We start from the raw sequence: 21,520 nt of genomic DNA on the forward strand, positions 1-21,520 counted from the left end.
GCCAAAGCATCCAAGGCCAGCTGCAATCAGAAGTCTGCCAACTGCTCATTATCATACCCACCCTTTGTACAGCCTGCCAGAGAATCATCTTTAGACAACATTTTAATCAGAAGGGCAGGGATGCTTCCAGCATAATCACTCTGGGTGTCTTCCAAAGATCAATGAAGTTATTAGCGAGAGAGAGAGGGCTGAGATTATTATATATTATCTCCCTTTCCCCTTTCTCATTCTACCATACCTGCTATCCATCATAAATTTAACCCTTTCCAAACTGTGATCTGTCTTTTACAGCAGGCCATTGAGCTGGCAGAGAGAGGTGGTGAACAATGAATTTCAGTGCTTGGATCTGCACCACTTTGCTTTGGGGTAAGTGCAGGTGATGACATGGGGTGCTCCTAGCTGGTGGGGCAACAGTTAATTGCACTAGAAGCCTCCAAGGTAACACGAGTGCAGGAGCTGTCTAAAAGCCCTTTGCAAAAGTGCTTTTTGAAGCAGTCCTGCATGTCTCCTCTAAGTGAGCGGGGCTGGAGAAGAGGAGGCACCTCTCCCACCTCAGTTTAAAGGATAAGCATAGTGCTGCTTCAAAGAGTGCTTTTGCAGTGAACTTTAACAGCTGCTCATATTATGTGCAGATTAAATCCTGATGCTTTGGTTGCTTAATCCTGTTCCCTTCTGCAGGATTAAACCGTCTCCTTCCACCTACCAGTGATATCAGCTGGTGGACGAGTGTGGTTTGGGTGAAATGGCCTCATGGACCAAACTGGATCTCTTGGTGGGCATGGACTGAAGATTCCCCATCTTGGCTATAAGATGTACCCTGTGATGGAGCCAGGGGGAAACACAGTTCCCCACTATGCTTGTGTGCACCTCGTATGTTATGTGATTTCCCGGAAAAACGAAACTTAAGCACATTGTGGGTTCACTAACTGGCAGCATGTGATACAGCTCACAGTAAATATTTCTTAGCATTTCAAGAGGGCTAATAAGGCAAAATTTGGCTGGTGGGAGACTTCATAGCCACAAGAGGGCAGTACATTCAAACATTTCACAGATAATATCTCAGATGCCTAGGAAATAATACTGGCCCAAAATGATATCATATCCTTAGCGCACTACATTTTGCCATTTCCCAAGATGGAGAGCTTACCTCTTCTGCACCTGTAACAGAGTATGCATGCCCTTTGACCAGCTTCTGTGTGGTGACAGCCTCCGTCTCAGCAGCGCTTGTGATCTGCAAACACACACGGAAATATCACTGCTCCTGTGGTGACACAATCCCTCACTGAAGCACCAGTGCCATGCTGAATGCTACAGCGGCAATTGCTCCTGCAGGGGGCTTGACAGCTCCATGAGCTCCTCTCGTTTTTTTCCTTCATACTCTGTCTTTGACAAGAGGAATTGGCCAATACGAACCAGCACTGCCCCTTGCCCCAAATTGTTGACTTCTGCTTGTGTCAGCTGAGGTGCTGGGGCTTGCCAAATTTCTCACTGCCTCTGAGAAACAATTGATTGCATTCTCACTCTATGAAGACTCTCTTCCATCTCGTATAAACAGTATTATTGTATGCATCTTTGGCTCTCAGGCCTATTTACAGTTCAAACCTTAAGAATGGGCAACCTGACAAAACAACACAATTTTGAGTGCAATTTCTTTAAAAAATTGCTCTCCTAGTTGCATACATGTTTAATGCAAATTTCTTAATATACACATTTTTTTCAAGCAATTTCCGCCTTCTGTATGCTACTTTTCACTAGTATATGCATTTGTACGCAGCTTCTCCTTACACACACAACTTTGCCCATGTTTTGTGCTGCATCACAGCCTTTGGAGAAGTGTGGATTTTTAAGGCTAGATGTGTTTTCATGTATTGTTCTTCTGGGAAGTGCAAATTAAAGTCAGTTGACTCTGCTACAGTTAGGATTTAGATATCACAGAGAATGAATCAGGGCATCAGAGCCTGGAGGACGTTGGGGGGGGAATGCAGTTTTGTCCTCAGATGGAAGAAGTTTTCTTGTGAAGGCTGAGAATGAGAAGCCAGCAGAGGCAGGAATTTCTGGGAACTATAAGGTTGTATTACTTAATTTTTGACTGGGCTGTTTGCCCTGCTATGTGCTACTATGAAAGTGAATTCTAAACAACTTGCCCCTCCTTCTCTGAAAAATAACAAAAATAGCATCCCCACACCCCAGGGAGCTACTTGCAGCCTGTTACCATACTGATAATACTTCGCCTTTGCTGTGTGTCTTCCAAATATATTTTATCTATTAAAGATTTGCATTCTTGGCCTTGAGTTCCTGTCCTTGGGTCTTATTACACTGTCTTTTTATTTTATCTTGAAACCAAGAGATTATAGTCAAGCCCCCTTAAGCCTCCGGCAGAAGCTCCTTCCTGGAGTGATAGCCCTTTGTTTACAGAAATACTGTTTACATTATCAAGCGTCTGCCCACCTGAATACTTATCCAAACTGGCCCTTTTCCAGCAAGGCTTTCTCAGTTTTGAGCCTGAAATGCATGCAACCTCTAAGACCGGGTTCTGCAGCTGTAAGACAAAGGGGGCTCTGCACCACTCATGTCTGGCCATCTGCTATCTGATGCTTTGGTTGCAGATTTGAAAGAACTAGATCTGCCACAATCCAGAAATTCTGAAGCCAGAGTAGTGTTAGGGATAGAATGTTGCACGTGGAAAATACTGGACCCCATTACGTTTGTTTAAAAAAGGGCTATCTAAAGTATCTAACTGTTGGAGATGCAACTGGGATAATGTTTCTCTAAAACAAATGTTTTTTCATTGTCCTGTATTGAAAGATTTTTGGCAGAAGGTAACTGAAACGATTGGATTGAAGACCTATACAAACTCACAACCTATGAACAACTTGCATATAAATGCAGACTTGCCATGGACAAATTCAGTGACATTTGGAATCCATTCTTACAAATACTGTAATAGGTTAAGATCTGGTGAAGTACAATAACAACTTTGTAAAGTATAAAGTTTCGGGGTCCCCCCTCCCCCCTTTACTTTCCCTTCTACACGGGTGCTGTTTCTTTTTCTCTCTCTTTTATTTACATTTCACCATGTTTAGTGCACGTATAATTTTGTACTTTTCAACTTTCAATAAAGATGTCTGGGAAAAAGAAAGAAAGAAAGAATGCTGGGCGTGGGCTAGAGAAAACTAGTCGGTTTTGCAGCCAGGGTGAAATGACATGTGAAGGCAGATGCCCTGTGGTTTTCGAAAGATCGCCCCATAATCACTCACAGAAGGGCAAGCGATTTAAAGCACAAAGCAGATTTATGGGTAAGGAGGCGCAGATCCCTGCCCTGCTTGCCACTCCCCACTCCACAGTCTGTGCCCTGTCATCAGGCTGTTTTCTTCAGGGCTTCAGTAATGGAAGCAAACTTGGCCATGAGAAAAAGCTGCTGGGGCAGTGGAGTGACAGGAAGCAAAAGCAGGAAGAAGGTGGCAAAAGTTCAGCACTCCCCATACTTGCACTATAGATTCAATCCCTCACCCTCCACTTTCAAGGTTATTGAGAAGACAGATCAGATCCAAAAAAAGCTCACCAGATGATTGAAGGCTAGCCATCATCTCTCAGTCTAACTTACTTCATTAGGGGCAGGGTGGAGTATCCCAAAACGTAGATGATGATTATGGTTCCTTGGCATTATCCCTTAAGTTATTATTGCATGTGGGAGTTCTGATTCACATTCACAGCTCTCTCGCTTGCAAATGCTTCTTCATTCATTACAATGCTGGAAACAACTTATAGGGATGCATGTTCAGAGTTAATAACTGTACTGAAGTGAGTGAGGAAACCTAATTCCACAGGACAGCAATGTACATGCAACATAACCAGGCAGAGGGCCTTCTCAGTAGTGGCGCCCACCCTGTGGAACACCCTCCCTTCAGATGTAAAGGAAATAAGCAGCTATCCTATCTTTAAAGACATCTGAAGGCAGCCCTGTTTAGGGAAGTTTTTAATATTTAATGCTGTACCGTTTTTAACATTTGATTGGGAGCCGCCCAGAGTGGCTGGGGAAACCCAGCCAGATGGGCAGGGTACAAATAATAAATTTTTTATTATTATTATTATTATTATTATTATTATTATTATTATTATTATTACATGCCTCAATGATGAGGAATCACTGGCTTCTAGATGTTGCTGGACTACAACTCCCATCATCCCTGACCATTAGCTATGCTTGCCATTACTGAAGGGAGCTGGAGTCCAACAACATCTGGAGGGGGGCAGGTTCTCCATCCCTGGTGTACACAGAACTTGGAATCAGATGTGTTGTCTGCAGCTACATGGTGGAGGTCTCCAAAGAGACCCTTCTTTTCTTAGAGTCACACATTTGGGGATTTATTTCAGACAGGGAAATTAAAGATGTGTGCAGGTATATTCTTAAAAAGGGTAGCCAGAGCAGTCTTATTTATTTTTTAATCTTTTAAAAAGCAATCTGATTTAGAAGCGTCTAATGAAGTGGAACCCTAGTCCATGAAAGCTTGTGCCCTACTAGAATTTGTTAGCATTTCAGATGCTACAAGACCCTTTGTGTACTGAGGCAGGATTCTCGGGACCCAGCAAAGAATTGCTCAAATGCAACTATGAGGTGAAAATACACCCAGCCACTGAAGAGCATACACAATGGAAGAGGTAAGGAGAATTCTTCTTTTGGGGCCCTTTCCCCCACTAAAGTCTCATTCAAATTAACACCAGCCATTCTTATAGGAGGGGAAGGGCTCAGGTTTTTCCAGTCCCTGTGCACTACCTGGAGGTTTGGAATTCTGTACTACCTCACAGTCCCCTAACTAAAGCAACCTTCCAGTTGCTGCATGCACAAAAGAACGTGGGACAGCTGGAAAGAAAACAACACTAACTCACATCAATAGAGCATCCCAGGAGAGAGCCCTTCTGAAGAGCCTTCTGGATGATTTTGAACAGGTTCGGCGGTGGCTTTTGCAGCTCGTACCACTCTGCAATTCCTCCAGTGAAGTCCTCAAAGCCCTCAGTGGTGCTTCCTCCAGAGAGAGCCTCATACGATCCATTCACCCTGTGTAAGAGGCAAACATGACATTTCAACTTTCTTTTCTCGGCCTTTGAAATTAAAGTGTAGCATAGCTAAAGCCTCACAATCAGGTGTCTGCACTACTACTTCTTTTTCATTCACGAAAAGCCCAAGGTCAACATGGGATACATCAAAATGTTTGACACACAGATCTGATCATGTACCTTAGCTATATGTATATTAAATAATTACACTATTAATCCATATGGACTAGGGCCCCTGATGCTACAAAGAGGAATGATCCCTTCCTAATGCAAACCATTGTGATTCCAGTGTAGTCAACACACTTGATAAAGTGAAAGGTGTGGCAAGAGAAGGCTTGCCCTGAACAGAGTCCCAAGGGCCAAGCAGAGGGGCTTGGAGTGCTCAGCCCCTGGGCCTGAGATTCCCCACCTCTGATGCTGTGCTTTACTTACTTGGCGTAAGCCTTCTCCAGCAGAGCGCTCCAGAACTCACTCCTTTGGGCTGAATGAACAAAGAGGAGCTCTCCATCTTTGGTAGGTAGCTTGTCATCAACAACAACATCCACCCACTCTCCATACTGCCAGAACTGAAAACAAATCATCATCATCATCATCATCATCACAATGTGTTAGAAGGCATGCTCTTGACCACAGCTGAAAACAGCTTGGGACCAGGTTAGCTGAAGGAGCTTCTCCCCTTACACAATGGTCCAGACCTCAAGATAAGTTTCAGCAACGCTTCTCTGGGTGCCCTCAGTGAGGAAAGGGACTTCTTGGCGATGGCAGCTAAGTTATGGGATGCCCTCTGCAGAGTGTACTGCCAGGTGCCAGCTCGCTTCACCAAACATTTCACTTAAGTTTTGAGAAAGAGCTTTTTGAAGCTCTAAAAGCTTGCCACCTTATCTGCAGTGTAAGAGTAGATTAAATATCTTCTAATAAAATATATAACCAATACCAGCCCCTTTCCTCAACCAGGTGCATTCCAGATCTTGTTGGACTATAACTCCCATCATCCATGATCACTGGCCAAGTTTGCTGGGGAGTCAGACCCCAACATTAACCTGAGGGCACCAGGCTGATGAAGGGTGACTGATACCACTATTCATCCCAGAAAAATCCCTATAGCTCAGGTGTACAAAAAGGTACTTGTATCAGGAGAGCATTACCTCCAGACAAGCATGCAGCTTTAAAGTTGTTATAGGCAAAAGAATCAATCACTGCCTTGAGCAACATCCAAAGGGTAATTGTACAATGTGCACATTCTTCCGGGAGGGGTGGATCAGGTCAGTTCACACCTGATTCTGCAAAAACCAAATTCCTGAAGCTTCCCTACCCTCCATTGCATGCATACCAGGGTATCAGTTGATCTGGCAAATACAGTGCTAATAAAGCAGCATAACCCTTCCAGGGAAAAGGCAGAAATCAGTATCTGTGGTACCTGGAAGTGGAATATTCCTGCATATCTGTCTTTGAAGCTTTGATCGCTGGGCACAACTCTAGCCAAAACTTCTTCATTCAACGTGAGAGAAGCAATGGCTGCCAGGAGCCAACAGTCTCCTGTGAAAGCAAAACAAAAGTATTTCCCATTAGTCTCCATGCTCTTAAATAAATAAAGGGGGGTGGGGGGAGAAGCAAAAGTAAGGCACTTTAAGTCCTATTGATCTTACCAGGAGAGATTAACATAAGAGCAGGACAGAGTACTGTACTTCTATACTCTAATTATGGTGGGGTGGGTGGGTGTGGAGCATGTATTGTGCTGTTGTGGTGATGTGAGGAGGGCAATTTTTAATTGCCTGCTCCCCTTAAAATCAACTGGGGAGTTGATCTGCAACAGGTCCAGGTGTCAAGTTGCACCACCAACAGGGGCACGGGCATGGTCTTGGAAGACCAGTGATATTTGGCATAGAATAGTTGGGAAGCCTTCCTTAAAAAATTGGGAACAGTAATAAGCTTTTCCCAAGACGGATGAATACAGAATTACCAGCATGTTTGGACTTTCACATGTTTTTAAAGAGCTGATTTCAGTCTCTGCAGAATCTTGCTTTGAGAATTCTGGATTAATCTGATCCATCTAAATGATATTAACAAACAAGGTTCTCCCCAACACGTGTGGAAATTCACTGATGCCCCTCTGTTCCAGCAGACTTTTCCATCTTTTATAGTTTTGCCACCTGTGAGTCAGAGAAGCTCTGTAGACTGGCTCTGCCTTTCAGAATCGGATGGTTAGCTGCTAACCAGTGCTGCTGGATGAGAGCCAATGTACACTCGCCTCCTCACCTTTGCTGCCTCCAGTGGCACTGCAGTTCACCAAACACACAAACAAAACACAAATTACTGAATAAAGAAGTCAATGGAGGGGAAGGGGGAAATAACTTCAGCATTTTCAAACTGAATAAACAGAACTCTACTGTCAAGATCAACTGTCTGTGATGACTGTTCAATGCTAATGAACTCTACTGGCGCATCAAAGCATCTCGAGATCTCTTATCATCCAAAGGCTAGATAGGTCCTGAGAATCTTTGCCATAAGCCAATGAAGAACTTGATTTTGCAACCGTAGAGTGGCTGTGCTTGCATCATGCACTCCTTCTCTTTAGTAACTGCTCATCAACAGTGATGCTTGGCAAGTAAAAAGGTAAAGGTAAAGTACCCTGGATGGTTAAGTCCAGTCAAAGGTGACTATGGGGTTGCGGCGCTCATCTCGCTTTCAGGCCGAGGGAGCCGGCGTTTGTCCACAGACAGCTTTCCGGGTCATGTGGCCAGCATGACTAAACCGCTTCTGGCACAATGGAACACCATGACAAAAGCCAGAACACACGGAAACGCCATTTACCTTCCTGCCCCAGCAGTATCTATTTACAGTGGTACCTCAGGTTAAGAACTTAATTTGTTCTGGAGGTCTGTTCTTAACCTGAAACTGTTCTTAACCTGGAGCACCACTTTAGCTAATGGGGCCTCCCGCTGTCGCCACACGATTTCTGTTCTCATCGTGAAGCAAAGTTCTTAACCTGAGGCAATATTTCTGGGTTAGTGGAGTCTGTAACCTGAAGCGTATGTAACCTGAGGTACCACTGTATCTACTTGCACTGGTGTGCTTTCAAACTGCTAGGTTGGCAGGAGCTGGGACAGAGCAATGGGAGCTCACTCCATTGCAGGGATTCAAACCGTCAACCTTCTGATCAGCAAGCCCAAGAGACTCAGTGGTTTAGACCACAGTGCCACACATGTCCCTGCTTGGGCAGGTACTTAGCAGCAGACATACAGAAAATGACAATTACGAAAACAGGCTGGGCCCCTTTGAACAAAGGGGAGGTGCCTCTCATGGAAACCCAAGAGAGCTATCCAGAAAGAGTTGCAACTTCTATTTAAGGCTCATTTTTGTGACATTTTTGGATTCCCCGTAATAGTACATGGTGGGAAAGTGCTTCGTTTTTAACAAAGCTGATTTGGATCCCAAACAAGAGGTGAACCAGACATACCAGAAACCAGAATGAACTGATAGATACAGATCAGAACCAAATATTGTGGGAAGTGCATTAATTAGTGCACAGTTTCGGACAAGTGTGTCCCCCTATATAAGCTACCGTATCTTCTTAAAAAGTTGATGGTTTTGCCTCTGTTCTTCCTGCATGCTGCTTTGGCACAAGAATTTCCTTCCCTTCTATAGTGGTTTCACTTACTGTGAGATTTCCAGAAGAGAATCTTCTGGTTATGGTAAAAAAAAAAAAAAAGTAGATACATGAGAAATGGGCAGTAAAAGATGCACTTGAAAAAGAATACATAATCAGCAGAAGCAACTGGGAAAGCTCAACTGCTTCAATCTGTGCACATATTAAACTGTTCCACCTCAAAGCCCACAGCAGGATAGGGTGAGTATGAATATATGTATTGCAAGCAATGATGATGGTGCTGTCAACAGCACCTCCCCAGTTGAAAATATTAGAACTGTACACCGCTCTAGTGAGTAAAATAGGAGATCCTCATGGCACAACAACACAGTATTGTAGAAAAATGCATACATGAATTTTTACAATGTAAATGCGGTTTTAATTTCTGGGGAAGATATATCTGCTACTGAAATCAGAGGGGAAACACTAGCCTATTTATAGGTCATTGCTGTGATACTATGGCAACATCCTTTGAAAAAACAAAACCATAAATATTGAGCATGCTTCCTTTATGCAAAAACCATTCTGCTAAAATGACTCACTGTGCGCAGCGAGCTTTGCAGTAATATGCAACTATGCAACAATACAAGATACACATAAACATAAAAAATACTAGAACCTGAGAAAACTCATCTAAAAATTCCTAAAAGATTAATTAATTAATTCAAAGGAAGGGCTTTTTTAAACCCACAAAGCTTTATAAATTTTACAGTGCAGTAAGTTTGCTAGAGTCTGTAATGTTCAGTGGCCCGATTTCGACATCACATTAAGTCACAGTTAAAAACAAGCTATTGTTTTATGTGTAAGTGAACCACGCCAATGTATGCTGCTGAAAACGTCTCACTCTGCTCCAGCTATGCCACTGGGTAACATGTCTGGCTTGTTGTGACATCCAAATCTGGACTCGTGAATCTTTTCCTGTGTATGGATGTCACAACAAACTGCACTTTCTTGCTTTTTGGCAGCACACATATAGCAGCAATGTGCATACTGCATACTCAGATTAAACCACACAGTTTGCTTCAAACTAAGGTTTAATGTTTGCTTTAAACTATGGTTGAATGTGATGTGCAAACCAGGTCATTATGTACCGTAAGTCTCAAATTAGCATGGACTGCCTGTTTTGCACACTCACTTGCAAGCCATACAATTTGAAGAATATAATGAATGCTACATTCTTCTTAGTTAAAACAAGCTTCATTTTTAAAAGGGAGAAAGGTATTGTAAGTGCTAAATGACTGATTGCTACACCTAACTTTCTCTCCATGTCACAATGCCAGAGTGCCTTTCATCTGGACAGGGATAGCCTAACTACTGTTGTCTATGCTCCGGTAACCTCAAGGTTAGATTACTGCAATGTGTAGGGCTGCCTCTGAAGACGGTTTGGAAACTTCAGCTGGTGCAGAATTCAGTGGCCAGGTTGCTCACCGGAGCCAAACGGTTTGTGCATATTGCACCGATCCTGGTCCGACTGCACTGGCTACCAGTTAGTTTCCAAGTCCAATTCAAAGTGCTGGTTTTGACCTATAAAGCCTTAAACAGCTCAGAATTTGCCAACCAGTGCCACAGTGCACACTACTTTGAAAATGGCAGGTTAGAGGAATGTTGCAGACTGGTGAATGACACAGTTTCTTCACACACGAATCTGCTTAATCCCTGAAGTTTCTAAGTGGTGTACATAAAAATTACAAAAAGTGGATAAAATCAATTAAAGTTAATAATAATAGAGACAGAAAACTTCCTTAAAATGCTTGTTGGAATAGTAAGGTCTTGCTGCGACTACTTGAGGTGTGTGACAACATGAAATCCAGAACAAAGGTGCAGTATGGCTCTGCGTCCAAGAAAAATGCAACATTAAATAGGGTTTAAGGTGTGGTTTGTGACACTGCAAGGGCAAAAAGAAAGGAAACCTTACAAAAGAACATCGTAGTTTGCGGCTATGAAGTAATGCCAATGTCATGGTTTTATTTGTCCCTGGATTCAGCCTGTTGAAATCAATGCATACCTGCCCTGAAGCACAAACAACATTCTTTTCTTGGAATGAAGTGCAATTTGCATGAAGGATGAAAAAAAGGAGTCTCTTATCTGGAAGTTAAAGTCAAATGCCACAAGCCAGCGTTATCTCATGGATACGGAGCACACACAACACTCTGGAGGGAAAATGATTCAGGAAGAGGCTAAACTGTGTTGGAACTGAAGGGTGCTAAAATCAGAATTCTGATGCAATGATAAAAGAACCCAAGGTGGAATAAGATGTGGTGGTAGTCTGATCTTTGTCTAATCACACAACAAAGAGAAAATATGATGATTTTCAAAATATGATGGCTGAGAGGAAGCTACGTTTCCCTCCGAAAGGTGAAGAGAAAAATAGCCTGGTTTAGTTTGAGGCCGACATGATGAAAAGCAGGTTTATACATTTTTAAAATAAAGTAAATATATCTAAAACAAGGTAGGCATCATGTTAAGAGTGCTTCAACAGGAAGTTAAGCGAAGTCTCTGTCTTACCTAAAGCTCCTTGGCAGATATCAGTTCTGGTGGCACCTCCAACAATAAACTGAGGATTGGAACACAACTCCTGGCAAAGCAAGTAGTAAGAAGAAATATGTAAGAAAATAAATTTATTTAAAGTTATGGACATTCCAGGCTGATCTCCAGTAGCAACCCTGGTATCTTTACATGCATGTCTATGGAGTGTTGGGATTATGTTTCCCATCAGCTGCAATCCTGCACATGGTTAGGCTGGCTAAATCTCTTTGAAGTCATTGGGCTCTAAGCAGACCAACTATGTACATGACTAAAATCCAAAAGAGGCACTAAGTCAGCAAAGGCTGGGTATAATGAAAAGCCAAAACCTCTAAAATATTTGTTCTAGACAATGTTTTAACCACTTCAGAATCTCGGAGGCAGGCATCCAAAAAGGAGTTCTTAGTGGCAATTTGTGCTATTACCCTAACCCATGGTCTCCCAAACTTGGGTGTTTGGACTACAACTTCCATCATCCCTAGCTAGCAAGACCAAAGGTCAGGGAAGATGGAAACTATAGTCTAAAAACAGCGGGAGACCCAAGTTTGGGAAAACCTGCCCTAACCCCTTTCTCTAGTTCAGAATTGTGGGCAACTTTTTGATGCACTCAGAGACAGAAACAGTACGGAAGATATTTCTTACCTTTTGATCTGGTAACTGTTGGGAGCCGAAGTGGGGCGAGTAAGCCCCACTGAACACATTGGGACTTGCTTTGGAGTAAAAACCGATAGGGTTGTGCTGTGCTGATACTTTCTGAGGTTTCCCTCTCTACATGGACGTTAATATATTCCTTACTTCTGGTTTAATATGACTGATGCTATTTTTCTGTCAATTTTGTTAACGGTTAAACTCAAGGAGATTTTCTTCTGGATTTACTAAGCTGAAATCTGAGATTCTCTGCCCTTATGCAAAGCATGCAGCCATGGAAACATCATCCTTGAATACACAGAGGCCTCCACTTTCCTCAGCTGACTTCTCCTTCTTCAAAGAGCATAATGCTAAGACTTATGGAGGTCTGGTTGGCTCGTACCCTCAAGGAAAAATATTTATTTTCATGTGTTCCTGGTGCTGCTTAAAAGCTTCTGGACATGTTGAGCAAGAAAATCCCCTTTATTCAAAAGAAAACCACATAGCCTTTGAAACACAGAGGGGTCTTTCTTCACAGTATGTTTTGGTACAGAGCAGTTTGCAACTATACACACCTTCACGAGATAACATCACCTAAAGTGGGTTTCCCAAACTTGAGTCTCCAGCTGTTGTGAGACTACAACTCCCATCATCCCCTGTAGTCAGGGATGATGGGATTTGTACTCCAAAAACAGCTGGAGACCCAAGTTTGGGAAACCCTGATCTAAAGTGGCAGCTAATATCCATTTGTTCATACACACAGATGGGCATGTTTTCAAATTAGTGCTGAATGGTGTTCTCTGTTCCCCTCCCCTCAATTAGTGCTTCCACAGACCTTAGTCTTTTTTTAAAATGAAAAAAATCCTAGTCTTCCAAAAGGGAGGGTATGGAAACTGGTGTGTTGATATACTGATATACAGAGGATATACTGAAATACAGAGGATATATATCAGTATATAGAGGTGGCTAAGCTACTGCACCACTTCCAATTTTACCTACTTCATCCATAGAGAAGTTAATCATGGTGATGGGGAGTAGCACACCCCTGCAACCTCAGTAGGCCTGCCCCAATAGAAGATGACCTGAGAAAAAAGGTGTTGTGCCAAGAATGCGCTTGAGAAGTACATTCTTGGCACGAAACAGATTGTAACTGTTCCAGCAGAATGTACTTTAGACTGACAAGTAGTGTGGGGCAGGGATGAAACAGAGTGATGTCATGTGTACAGCACCCCAAAAAAAGAGCCTGAATGCACATCATCACGCAGTGTGAATGCGCCACATATTATAAGCAAAATTTGCTCTTTCAGCATTGTAAATAAAGGATGCAAGCATGTAAATAATTGCATTCAAATCTGACTCTGAAAAGTACAGGCACTAGATGGACAGAAGGCAGATGCATCAATAAATGCATCTATGGAAATGAGTGGCTGCCAAGATAAGAAAAGGACAGGCAAGTAAATGAAGGGTGGAGAGGTGACTTAAACACAGAGTTCGAAGCCATCAAACCCAGCCTCTTGCTGGAAATCCACTCATGTAGCATCCCCGATCAGTGGGCATCCAGCTACTGCTTACAAACTTTTAATGAAGGACTATCCTCCACCTTTTGAAGCCTAGTATATGGCCTAATATAAAAGGAAAGCAGAAGGAAGTGAAACAACAGGTGAGGGCATACAATCTATTGTCCCTCCTGAAAACATAAAACAGGAATATTTCACAATGTAGGGTTGGGTGTGGTGCACAGGGTGGGTACAGTGCATGAATAGGACTGCTGAATGAGCATAAGAATGTAAAAAGAGCCTGCTGGATCAGGCCAAAGGCCCATCAAGGCTAACATCCCGTTTTCACAGTAGCCAACTAGATGCCTGCAAGAAACCTGCAAGCAGGAAATGAGCACAAAAGTATTCTCCCCTCCTGCAGTTTCCAGCACCTGGTATTCAGAAGCATTGCTAGCCATCATGGCTAGTTGACAATGTAAAACTACTTTGCGAGGTTACTGCTAAATGAGAATCCAGGATTTGCGTACACTTGGGCATATTCACCAAAAACAGCCTCCCCAGTCAGTGGTTGTCTCTGCTTCAGCCATAACATTTAGAAGACCTCTTCACAATGATCACTACCATGGGTAGGTAAACTAAGGCCTGGGGGCTGGATCTGGCCCAATTGCCTTCTAAATCTGGCCCGCAGATGGTCTAGGAATCAGCGTGTTTTTACATGAGTAGAATGTGTGCTTTTATTTAAAGTGCATTTCTGGGTTATTTGTGGGGAATAGGAATTCATTATTATTATTTTCCAAAATATAGTCTGGTCCCCCACAAGGTCTGAGGGACAGTGGACCGGCCCCCCTATCCTATGAGGTTAAGGGGTGATATGATAGCCATGTTCAAATATATAAAAGGATGTCACATAGAGGAGGGAGAAAGGTTGTTTTCTGCTGCTCCAGAGAAGCGGACACGGAGCAATGGTTCCAAACTACAAGAAAGAAGATTCCACCTAAACATTAGGAAGAACTTCCTGACAGTAAGAGCTGTTTGACAGTGGAATTTGCTGCCAAGGAGTGTGGTGGAGTCTCCTTCTTTGGAGGTCTTTAAGCAGAGGCTTGACAACCATATGTCAGGAGTGCTCTCATGGTGTTTCCTGCTTGGCAGGGGGTTGGACTCGATGGCCCTTGTGGTCTCTTCCAACTCTATGATTCTATGATTCTATGGATAATGACTGCATACAGGCATCCTATGGAGCTGCAGAGACTCTCAACATGAACGATGTGGCATCCCCATGGCAAGTGAAAGATGTATTTTGGCCGTATGAACAGGCCTTATGATTATGAGTGTGGTTCATGAAGCATAGGGCAAAAAAGGTAAGCATGAAAGCATCCATGATTTGAGTAAAGATGGAACTTTGGCGTTCTAACTACTATTTATCCATTTCACCTCATTTCACCTGTGCCTTGGTATTTTCAGACTTGGCATACTTCCTAAATGCCTACAACCTTCCTAGCCCACATGAGATAGAGGGCTCGTGGCCTGCTTGGAGGTGTTATTCCCATAGGCAACTGGTTGGTCACTGTAACCACAGGATATTGGATTAGCTGGGCCCTTGGTCTGATCCAGAAGGGCTCTTATGTTCACACGAAACAAAGATAGTGAGTGAGCTTAAACAATCAAAACTAGATTTTTGAATCCTCCATATTAGTCTCTCAGAAATCCTCTTAATTACCACTGTGTTTGGATTGATGGGCTCTTCCTCTCACAGAATATGGGAACTTTCCCTGTAGAAAGCGACAAGTGCATTTTGATATTGCCTCTGTGCCTTAAACACACTTGCTGCAGTGTGTAGATGAATCCCCATGAAAGAAAGTGGTACTTACTTCTGAGTAAACAGGCCTAGGATCCCACTAGCTTACAGGAAATTATATTGTATCTGGAGAAGTGTGCACGCACCCGAAAGCTTATACCCAGAACAAACTTAGTTGGTCTCTAAGGTGCTACTGGACAATTTTTTAATTTTTTTCGACTGTGTCAGACCAAGCCGGCTACCTACCTGAATCAGGAAATTATATATTAGCTCTGTAACATCCTACGGGAACTAGTATTCCTATCAGGCAATAGTTTGTATAGAAGCAAACGGACATGCTGCCAATCTCAGTCCCACCCTACTCTGCCTCCCTATACAAAGGAAACATTTTTTCTAACTTACTCATAACTTCTGCTGCATACTCAACAAGCACACCATCCTATGCTGCATCAACTAAACCACAATGATCATCACCTCCCATGCTCCCTACAACCAACCCAAATTAGAATCCCTACTTCTAGTATAAAAATGCATTGAAATGATAAGCACAAGCAAACTCTGTTGGCACTCTAGTAAATATCCTAAATGGATGCATACCCAATTGGCAAAAGGATGACTACGAGACTTGGAGTGATTCTGAGTATCAGAAGTTGATCTTTTCTTTTCCTCCCTTCCACTGTGATGGGCCACAGCCAAGAAAGCCAGATCCCGCACAATTCAGGCAGGGGTGGGCCGATTCCAAGAGTACAGTGGTACCTCGGGTTAAGTACTTAATTCGTTCCGGAGGTCTGTTCTTAACCTGAAACTGTTCTTAACCTGAAGCACCACATTAGCTAATGGGGCCTCCTGCTGCCGCTGCGCTGCCGGAGCCCGATTTCTGTTCTTATCCTGAAGCAAAGTTCTTAACCTGAAGCACTATTTCTGGCTTAGTGGAGTGTGTAACCTGAAGTGTATGTAACCCGAGGTACCACTGTATATGCAATGCAAGGGATCCCATAGGATGTTTAATTTAGGAATCCGGGCCTTCTGAACAGAAAGTTCCACCCACAGTCCCAGTTGCTAGTTACACTCAAACTCCCAAAGAACTAAATTCAGATTCAATTCCCCGCCCCCGTTTCCACCTCTCTTATTCTCTCTCCCCAAACCGAATGCAGAATCCCGTTCTCAAAACCGCCTCGTAACTATTTCCCTCTTTAACTTAAGTCTTTGTTATGTACTGAGTTGAATAGGACCCAAAATGCAGCAGTCTGATTGGTCCTAGAGCAACACTTCGCCCCCATTGCACCAAGGGTCCCGCGTGAACACACGAGCACGTCTGAACGCCTACCGTCGGCCTCTTCCACACGATGCCCCTCGTTTTGTAGGAGTTCGGTCCCAGCTCCTTGTAGCCCAGGGAAGAGGCGGCCGCGGGGAAGGAGGGGTCCTGGAAGAGCTTCCCCGCCTCGAGGCACTCGTCCCGCAGCGCATGGAAGTCCTGGTTTAAGTACTTCACGGCCTTGGCATTGGAGCCTAAGCCTCGGGCGACCTCCCTGTCTTTTGCTAATTTAGCTGCGAGACCAGACATGATGGCTCTTCCCTTTTGTTGCCGCCGCCGCCGCCAACTACGGAGCTGGTCATAAAAATGCGAATCTCCTCCACGCAAATGACGGCGGCGAAGCGGGCTGCCGATGATTCATGCAACGGGAGGAAAACTCTCCTCACTGCGCTCGGGGTGTGGCCGGGTCGGCCTTCGAGATCCAGGCGGTGCAAGCGGGCCTGTCGCCCACCAGTTCTCGCTGCAGCTCGGCCGAGGGCCGCTGTAGGCGAAAGGGGCAGCATTTCCCGCGCTTTTTATCACTATTGCAAAGAGAAGAGCAAATGTCCTGCGGGGTGGGGTGGGGTGGGGGAGGGGACTGACGCCTTTCCACACACAAAGCTGTTTTGCCAAATTGTCACACGCGCCGTTATAAGGGCACGCGCCTTATGAACTTTTAGCATTTCACCGATGAATATGGAAAGACTCTCACAGCAGCCTTATTTTTACATTCTCCCCATCTCTTTGAGGCTGCGCGCCTCGAGGGGAAACGAGTGCGCGCGCGCTAAGCAATCAAGCAACACCCCCCGCCCCGCAACTTCCCTCTGCCTCTCTCCTACCCTCGCCAATTGCTGGATCCTTGCGAAAATTATTATGACTGAATAATTGCCTAGGTAATCCTGAAACCTGAAGCGTGCTTGCTTGACAGTTAGGTCCACTGGGGAGGCAAAGCAAGTAGTTCTGACTTCAACAGAGAGAGAAAGTTTGGAATGGAATTCTTCTCATTCTGAAGTTTAACTCATGGGACCAAGTTTGCCCTTCAGGCGGAAATCCAGTTTCCCCCTTCCGTGTTCATACAGAGACACAATGTGCTGCCACTGGTCTTTAATTATTTATTTCCCCAGTATTTGGCATGTCAATTTTCAGGACTGAGACCTCCCTAGACAACTCACAGAAACAAGACAATTCCACTGCGATTACAATTTTAAAAAACACAATTTAAAAACTGTGTAGAACAGCTTCGCCATTCCACACTATTTCTTTGTTAATTTATCTTAGCACGGCAAACCTATCAGAAGTAAATCCCACTAAGTTCAATGGGACTTACTCCTACTATGTGGCAAGTACACACAAGAGCCTCATAACGCCTCCAGAGGGCTATTGAGGTCAACATGGCACTGGATATTTACTGGATAAAGCAGAGGACTCTTGTTTAAAGAGACTTATTAAATCTTACTGGACCTCTGGATCCAGGATTCTTGGGCAGGAAAGATATAGGTACTTTAAATGCATGGTGTGTTTGCGGGTTCAGTCTTTGATGAGGGACTTCATCAAAAGGTTTTTAGAAGTTCAAGGATCCCAAGGAATGGTTTGAAGGCACACAAGACCATCACCTTGTTGAAGCTAAGCAGATCTGCTTAGTACAAGCCTGGTGACTGCCTAGGAAACACATATATGCACAATGAAATGAAATTAGTAGGAGATCAACCCTATTTGGTCACTCTCAGATGACTCCAAAGTGTTGGTGAGGCAAGGCCTCCTCAGCAAGATTTATTCATTCTGTGTTTAATAATTATTACTTTAATTATGCTTTCCAGAGAGGCAGTTGCAAAAGTGTTTGTTACCCCCTCTCCCCACTTCCTATTATTATTATTTATTAAATTTATATACCACAATTCACCTGAAGATCACAGGGTGGGCTACAATATAAAAACACAAAATTGCATAACATAGTAACAAACAAAAACAATATCACTGCCCCACAGTTTAAAAGGCCATAGATTGTTTAATTAGCCAAAGGCCTGGGAGAAGTGGCATGTTTTTGCCTGGTGCCTAAAGATATGTAATAAAGGCACCAGGCAAGCCTCTCTGGGGACAGCATTTCATATTAAAAAAACCAAAAACTCCATATTTTAAAAATTCGAATAAGTATCTACATAACTACTGTGGTAGCCTCCTATGAGAGGTCTGTACCACCTCTGCTTAGCCTGCTAATGTTTGAACTGGCTTTAAATATTAAAATTGGGAGCTTCGGGAAAGGGCTGGAGGGGAGGGAAGCTTTAAAACAATCTACCCTAACCTCTTCCCCTTCACTTTTCTGAGTGACATCCACTTTTCCCTGCATAAAAGCTGTCATGCACAGGCCCAGTTTTGAAGCATGGTATGTAGGCTAATTACTGGCGAACTCAATATAATACATCAGAATGTCAAACCTTGTAAATAAAAAAGCATAACTAAACAAACAAAATGTAAAATATTTTCTAAAAGCAGGAATGTAGGAAATTGCCTGAGAGCATACCTACCATTTACTTTTTCTCAGGCACACAAATTCCCACCAAGCCTAATTATTTTGTTTTGTTTTCTTTCTTCTCACTTCCTTTGATTTCAGCTGTTCCAAGTGTCCCTGCATACCAGCAAAAATCCCTATGTTAATCACCATCCCAGTGCTGTCCCATGGAGATGTTAGGGTTATCTTGTTAATGGTTTGTTGTTGTGAGTTGCTGGAGCTGTCATTCTGCAGGTTTCTGCCTACTCCCTCAGATCTCTAAAGGTTAAACATTTGAGTCTGCAATCCTAGGCCCCATGGGTAGCAGATATGGTGCCCTCCATGCTCTCCTTTGCTGGACTATCATTCTCTTAACTCCTGACAATTGGTCGTGCTGCCTGGGGCTGATGGGAGCTGCAGTTAAAGCACACATGGAGAGTGCTACATTACCTAGCTCTGCTATACCTGGTAGTAAGCATTCCTGAACTCAATGTGGGGCATATTTCTGCGTGGACATGTACAGGATTGCATTATGGGTGAGTGCATGAAGAGTGTCATCATATGCCTCAATCATTAGGTTGCACTGGACCGAGTTGCATCTGGGTGGGGTCAGGAACTTCCCTTTGCTGTTTTGTTATTAAGGAAAACAATAACATTATTGTCTGGCTTCCTGACCGGAATATCCTCTAAGTCTAAGCAACCTGAGGGCAATCTATGACCTGCATGCAGTCCTCAAAAGCTTTTTGTGTGTCTCACACAGGTGCCCATCGCCCTCTACTGACAAATCCCATTCCTGCCAAATCTTGCTGTCTCTCCAACATGTGAAGTCTGCTGCTCCAGCCTTGCCCAGAAGCTGTTTGACAGACTAGGAGGAATGAAACTGTGATGGGGAGGATGATGTAAGGGGAGCAGTTAACCAACCACGTGCATGCATGAATACCCCCAACTCACCACTACCTTCAACCACACTCAGTGGGCACACAGCACCCAATTGCCTGCCCACCCACAGTGACATGTGCTCCCTGAGGGCAAAAAGATTGCTTACCCCTCCTTTGAGCTTTGGAGGCTGAGTATATTGTGACTCTATAATGCATGTGTGCAAATCCACCTTTTGCAGACATTAATGTTTCATGGGATTCACCACCTGCCATTTCATACACTGCAGAAGGTGAGGTTTGTCTAATTTTTAAAGCCTTCTAAGTTGGTGGCCATCACTGCCTCTTGTGGGAGTGAGTTCCCTAGATGAACAGCATTGCATGAAGGAGTACGGTACTTTATGTCTGTCCTGAGTTTTCCAACATTCAGCTTCATAGGATGTCTATGAGTTCTAATGTTATGCCATACATAATTTTATAAACTTCTGTTGTGACACCTCTTGCTTGCCTTTTCTCTAAACTAAAAAACCTCAAACACTGCAATCTTTCCCCACAGAGGAGTGGCTCCATCATCACGATCATTTTGGTTGCCCTTTTCTGAACCCTTTCCCACTCTACAATATCCTTTTTGAGGTGAGGCAACCAGAACTGCACAGAGTATTCTAAGTGCAGTCACTGCATAGATTTTTATAATGGCATTATGATATCAGCAGTTTTACTTTTGTTTCCAAATGTGTTTTATTTTCAAGCCCTTTCTAAATCATTGGTCCATCTACCTCAGTTCTGTCTGGGTGTCCTCCAGGTTTCTGGATCATAACCTTTCTTGATTATTGGTTATGATTTAACATGTTTCCCTCGGAGGTAGTGAGGGGAAGATACTTAGCTATCCCAGAATCAGATTATTGGTTATTCTGGCTGGAGCTGATGGGAGTTGTAGTCCAAAGGCCTATAAAGGGGGCCTCTTCTTCTCACTCCCACCAGAATCTTCCACCAGACATTTCCATATAATGTTTAAGGAAGTTTAAGAAGGTTGTACAGGCCAGGTTGTTTGTTTTGCATCCAAATCCTGTGCAGCTTTCCTAGACTAGAGCCTTTTCTGACATTAGAAAGAAGGCAGAAGTGTTTGTGCAGGAAAGTGACAGTGCTTGTTTGTGATGTCTAAAGCTTTTCTATGACTTGGCCCAGCTAGCCTCTTCCGCTCATTTGCAGAATTAGGATTTCTCAAACCAAAGGAAATACAGTACAGAGTTACGATGCTGGGCTTTTATTTGATGACAACTCACTCTGTGAAGCCATGAGAATCAGATCTCTTTTTCATTATTTCAGTCCCCCACTCTCCTCTTCATAAAAACTGCAGTTTCTCATCTGCCTGTAGTGCTATTCTGCAGCTTCTTTCTGCTGCTCTGGAACAGCCAGGCCCACTGTTCGGGTAAAACCTGGCAGCTGAAATTGCCAGGAATGTTGCAATCACATGGAAAAAATGACTTGGAAGAACTTCATGAGCACAAAAAATAACACTGGAATTCTGTGACCCCTCCTGTCTCTCCCACTTCACTGAGTTTGGCTCAAACTGCCAGAGGGTGTGGGCAACACTTACGTGTTTGCTCCTCCACAGCTGCAGGGTTCAGTCTTGTTAGTAAAGCTGCAAAGCAGTTCTGCAAACACATTAAGAGAATCCGGCAAGCACTACAAACAGAGCTCTCTCTCTTTCTCTCTGTAAAACC

At 43.6% G+C, this 21,520-nt stretch overlaps 1 protein-coding gene across 1 annotated transcript in view; it reads right to left on the reverse strand.

The window, feature by feature from the left end:
* The window catches only part of CAPN2 (calpain 2), a 33,199-nt gene extending 16,221 nt beyond the window's left edge, over window positions 1–16,978 (reverse strand). Inside the window, exons 1-6 of the mRNA XM_083733335.1 lie at window positions 16,470–16,978; window positions 11,207–11,276; window positions 6,473–6,591; window positions 5,488–5,621; window positions 4,888–5,056; window positions 1,148–1,231 (exon numbers count right to left, since the gene is read on the reverse strand). Of these exons, the coding sequence (XP_083589461.1) occupies window positions 1,148–1,231; window positions 4,888–5,056; window positions 5,488–5,621; window positions 6,473–6,591; window positions 11,207–11,276; window positions 16,470–16,706 (813 nt within the window). The 5' untranslated portion in view covers window positions 16,707–16,978. The remainder of the gene's footprint in view (window positions 1–1,147; window positions 1,232–4,887; window positions 5,057–5,487; window positions 5,622–6,472; window positions 6,592–11,206; window positions 11,277–16,469) is intronic.
* Window positions 16,979–21,520: the final 4,542 nt, after the last annotated feature.

This window comes from Podarcis gaigeae (assembly GCF_964106915.1).
Source record: "Podarcis gaigeae genome assembly, chromosome: 3".
NCBI lineage: Eukaryota > Metazoa > Chordata > Lepidosauria > Squamata > Lacertidae > Podarcis > Podarcis gaigeae.